The following is a 5,056-nucleotide window of genomic DNA, read 5'->3' as shown; positions in this document are numbered from 1 at the left end:
GTCCTACAAATACTTTATATATCTTGGATATCAGCCCTTTGTCAGATAAGCGGTGAGCAGAAATTCTCTCTCAGTCTCTGGGTTGTCTTTTTATTTTGATCACAGTTTATTTTGCAATGCAGAAGCTCCTTGATTTGATATAATAACAGTAGTTCACTTTTGCTTCCATTTAGTTGGCCAATGGCATTGAGTCATTGATAACACATCTAGTTTCAATGTCATTAAGTATTCTACCTGTATTTTCCTCAATATAATTATGAATTCAGATCTGATATGGAGATCTGTAATCCATTTTGAATCAACTTTTATTCTTGGTTTGAGTTAAGTATCAGAGTTCATTATATATGTGTCTGATTTGTTTTTCCAACATTGCTAAAGAGGATTTTCTTGCTCTATTTAATATTCTTAGATCCTTTGGAGAGATTACATGACCATGTACTTAAGGATTTATAGCTGAGCTCTCAATTCCATTCCATTGGTCTCAGAGTCTGTCTTGTAGCATCACAAATGCTACAAGACAGACTTGTTTACCATAGTTTTGTTGTATAAATTGAAGTTGGTAAAAGAAAAGTCTCCCATCTTGCATCCTAGGATTGGTTTGGTGGTTTTATAACTCCATATAAAATTAAGCAACCTATGTTTATGTTTTTTAAAAATGTTATGAATATTTTTATACCAACTACATTGAATTTGTATATTGTTTTGCTTAGGATTGTCATTTGTGGTGTGTGGAGTTTGGGCCATACCCAGGCAATATTCAGGGGTTACTTCTGGCTTTGATCTCAGTAATCACTCCTGGAGGTGGTCCAGGGTGCAAATGGGATACCAGCAATCAATCAAGTGTCAGCCACATGCAAGACAGATGTACTACTCTCTGTACTATCACTCCAGCCCCATTGACATTTTGACAGTCAGTCCTTCTAATTCATAAATAAGGGGTGTGATTTAATTTTTTGTTTTCTTTTATCAGTGAATTTTATAGAAATGTGCATAAATATATAAATCTTGCACTCTGTGTACTTGATTTTTTTAGAGGCAACTGTGAAAGGAATTGTTCCTTTTTATTTCTCTGTCTTCTGTTTTGTTATTTGCATATAGGAATGCCATGAATTTCTTCAAAATCAACATGTATTCTTTTCTACTACTGTTGTGATTTCTTTTTTTGTCCTGAGAATGATAAACATTCACTGATATTTTTATAGTCATTCAATATAATTTTCCTTCAATGTTTGACTATTAAATACATGTAAAAGTAGTAAGAAATTATGGGCATAAACTTTCCTCACTCATATAAATTGATAAATTATAACATGGTTGATTCATCTTTTATACATGATCTATTGTGCAAACTTTCTTAGCCGGTAAAATATCATAAATATTCATGTATTTATAAGTTCTTTATTTGTTTTGACAAAAAATTTGAAGCAGAGAATAAAAAGTCAAATATGGAAAAAAGGAAGGATTTTAACCTATATTTATCTTACATTTAGTAGTAGACAACAAAAAATGCACAATACAGAAAACTCAAGGCACTTTCAAGTCCTTTGGAAGGTTTCCACTTTTCCCTTTATAATGTGTGATAATAACACACAGTAACTTCAAAGTAATTTATATTTTTGAAATTTTTCTGTTCACTAAAAGTATAGAAATGCATCTGAGCATAAATTTCTAATTTTATTAATAATATTTTATAATTAATATTTAGTGAAGAGCACAATTTAATATGTATATTCAAATGTGTTTGATGTTCATAGATTTCTTTGTTTCTTTTGAGCTGATTCTACTCCTCATTTATATCCCAGATGAACTTCAGATTTATATCTTTCATCTTCTTTTGGAATATTTTGTCGAATCTTTCACTTTGCTCCACAGTAAAGTGATTTTTCCAGTCACCAATAGTACCTAGTGTGATAAGAACATATATAATACCCAGTTGTGGTTATCAAGAAAAAGTTTCCCCTAATCCTCTTTAATATCCATGGTATCACTGTATCACTCTCATGCCATTATTCATCGATTTGCTTGTGTGGGGGCCAGTAACATGTCCATTCGTCCCAGCCCTGAGATTTTCGCAGCCTATCCTTACTCATCCTTCCAGATGGTGCCTTATTGGAGGTTCTTTTAGGGTAAGGGGAATAAAACCCGTTATTGTTACTGCATTTGGCATATTGAATACGCCACGGGGACCTTGACAGGGCTCTGCTGTAGGTATACATACCTACCAAAAATGATCTTCCCAAGGAACTTTTATTTGGGGAGGAGTGTTCAGGTGGTGCTTAAGAACTCTGGGGCTTTCAGAGCATGTCCAGGCTGGCCAACACGGAGATCTGCGGAAGTGAGGGCACAGAAGCTCCGCGCCTTTTCTCCACTCCTTTCCCTTTGCACCTCTTCCATCAGGCTGTCCCCAAGTGAGATCCATAGTCACAAACGGGGATTTAATGAGTAAATGGGTTTCCAGTGTTCTCTGTTCGAGCAAATTCATCTAACCTCAGAAAGAGGAAGTGAGAGCCTCTGCCAGGAGGCTCCTGCCTGTAAGCATAACCTGAGCTTGAGTGCCTCAGACCCGAAGGTCACAGGAAATGCCGATTCTGGCCAAGTTGTGAGCAGCGCGGGGGAGATTCAGGTTTGCGACTGGCTGCGCTGCTGGTGATGGAGCACTCGCACAGCCCAATTCCGTCTCCAGGCAGAGAGAGTTGCCACACTGCACAGAACTGAGCTGAGAGCCCACTGGCGTCTGGTTACTCCCTGCTGGTATAGTGATGCCTCAATACACACTGAAACTGGGTGCAGGAATCCCGCACAAATACTGGGATTAAAGACATTGACCGTGGAATCATTACTCATAGAACTTCCCTGACCCTGCACGTGGCATGAACAACTCAGGAAATAAACTTTTATTTCTGGGACCCTGTCACCCTTTTATAATCTAGCAGCAGGGAAATGAGGACCTCACAACCTTCTCCCAGCTGTCGACCTATTTCATGTCAGGAAAATTCTGTTGTCACCTGTTTGGACTTTCAGGAACCTGACATAGGCATAAAAGAATGACTATTTAATAGTAGAGGAGACCCAAATGAACTTTCTAGGCCTGTGCTTCTAGTGACAAACATACATGAACATATACAATGTCAAACTACTCTTCAGGTGCTAAACACCCCTTTTGCTTACTTTCCTCAATCTGCTGTCATCCAACCTATATGTGTGTGTGCAGACTTAAAATAGCTTGAGTAATGGCTGTGGCTATGTTTAGCCCTGGGCAAAAAGGGTCATCAATTCACCTCTAACAGTGAGGGAGATTTGCAAAAGGTTCTTTTTCTGGCCTGAAGATCGGAGATTGCCTTGCCCATGTGGGCTGGGTCTGATCAGGATCCAGACCGGACCCTGGAAATGGATGATTCAACAGGGAGCCATAGGTCCAGTTCTTCTCCTGGGACAGACTGTGTCCTAGTTGGGTGTTTTGTTGGTTTTTATCTTGGGGATCAGCCTGGTGTGCTGTGGGGAGGAGCACGGCACTGGGGGATCATGTGGTGCTGGGAGTGAGCCCAGCCTCTGGAGTGCAAAGCATGCTCTCCAGCCCTTTCAGTTCGCTCTGGCCCCTGGCAGCTGTGTTTAAAAATGCAAGAAATATGAAATGTATTAATAAAAAGAAGCCAAAATAAGTTTTAAAAAAAGTATCAGGAGAGTGTATAAAACAAGATAGGGGCTGATTAAATAGTACAGTGAGTAGGGTGTTCGCCTTGCACCAGTCAACCCGGGTTTGATTCTGGGCATCCCACGTGGTTCACCCAAGTTTGCTAGTAGTAAGCCCTGATCATGTCCAGGTGTAGCCCAAGACAAAACAAAAAAAGCTAGTTAATTAGATGTGATTGCTTTTGGAATTTGGTACACAGGAAATAAAATGATTATTAGATGTTAGATTTTGAAAGATGGCAGAGACAAAGATAGTGGGGAGATACAGGGAGGTGACCCAGAACTGGAATGTGTGTTTTTGCGTGCAAGAGCCCCAAGTTTTATTCCTCTGGCACCACATGGTCCCTGAATACTGTCCCCTGAGCCCTGAGTTGGGAGTAAACCCTGAGCTCCACTGCCTTTGGCCCTAAATCAAGACCACTCACCCCTAAGAAGATACTGGGAATAGTATGACATGGGTCAAAACAGAAACACCTTCTGAACTTAATCTCCATGGTAAGCAAAAAAAATGATTGCCCATGTGGCTTGGAAATTCACTTTTCCTCATATTAGATGCAAACTTCTTTATCTCCTAGATTTCCACCAACTATAATCTTTCTTTAAATAAAAAACACTAAAATATATAAAGCTAATTTAATTTTAAATATATTTTACTAAATTCTAGACAACATATTTGGTAATATGTTATAACCATCTTTAATATACTTCTAAACACGTATGTACAAGTTAAGTATTTCTTAAATTTTAAAACTATGTAAACAAGACCAAAACCTTTTAAGCAATAAATTCATGATCATAAATGATGTCTGGACCCATTGTTACCGTTTTGTTTGGAGTGTTAGAATTTTGCCGAAGAGCCAAAGCAATTCTAGTGAAGAAGAAGATGTCTCTTCCCAACTTAAACTTATATAATAAAGCTATGATAAACAAGATGGTATGGTACTGGAATAAAGATAGAATCTCAGACAAATGGAATAGAATTTCCCAGAGATATTATTAGGTATAGAGCCAGATAATCTTTGACAAAAGGACTGTTTGATCTCATAATCCAAAATCATTTCCATACCCTTGGTCAGACTTCATCGTCTTGGGATGGACCTCCCGAGATAGTAATCTGCTGAAAATTCATATATATGGGTTTTGTGACTGAAATCTCCAGGTTTCTCCATGTCTGGATGTGCTACCTCCCTCCACCTCTCTGTTACTTCCGGAAGTCCAACTCACATCCACACCTCAAAGCAGGCCCAGTTTTTTTTTTTTTTTCAAAAAAAAAAAAAAAGCTCTACTCTAGCTGTGCCTACCTCAAGAGCAGTGATATTGTGTGACTGAAACCCAATCAAGAACAAGTTGGAAACTGTGTATCTCA

The 5,056-nt window shown here is 38.4% G+C and overlaps 1 protein-coding gene across 3 annotated transcripts in view; it reads right to left on the bottom strand.

Moving 5' to 3' along the window:
* Positions 1–1,382: 1,382 nt before the first annotated feature.
* LOC101553008 (amine sulfotransferase-like) overlaps positions 1,383–5,056 on the bottom strand; it is a 17,913-nt gene continuing 14,239 nt past the window's right edge. For all 3 annotated transcript variants that reach the window (XM_004614012.2, XM_055136451.1, XM_055136452.1), the window contains exon 7: positions 1,383–1,902. In XM_004614012.2, the coding sequence (XP_004614069.2) occupies positions 1,781–1,902 (122 nt within the window). In that variant the 3' untranslated portion in view covers positions 1,383–1,780. The remainder of the gene's footprint in view (positions 1,903–5,056) is intronic.

Source organism: Sorex araneus, chromosome 4 (genome assembly GCF_027595985.1).
Source record: "Sorex araneus isolate mSorAra2 chromosome 4, mSorAra2.pri, whole genome shotgun sequence".
NCBI classification, from domain to species: domain Eukaryota; kingdom Metazoa; phylum Chordata; class Mammalia; order Eulipotyphla; family Soricidae; genus Sorex; species Sorex araneus.
This window is presented reverse-complemented; position numbering and strand designations above follow the sequence as displayed.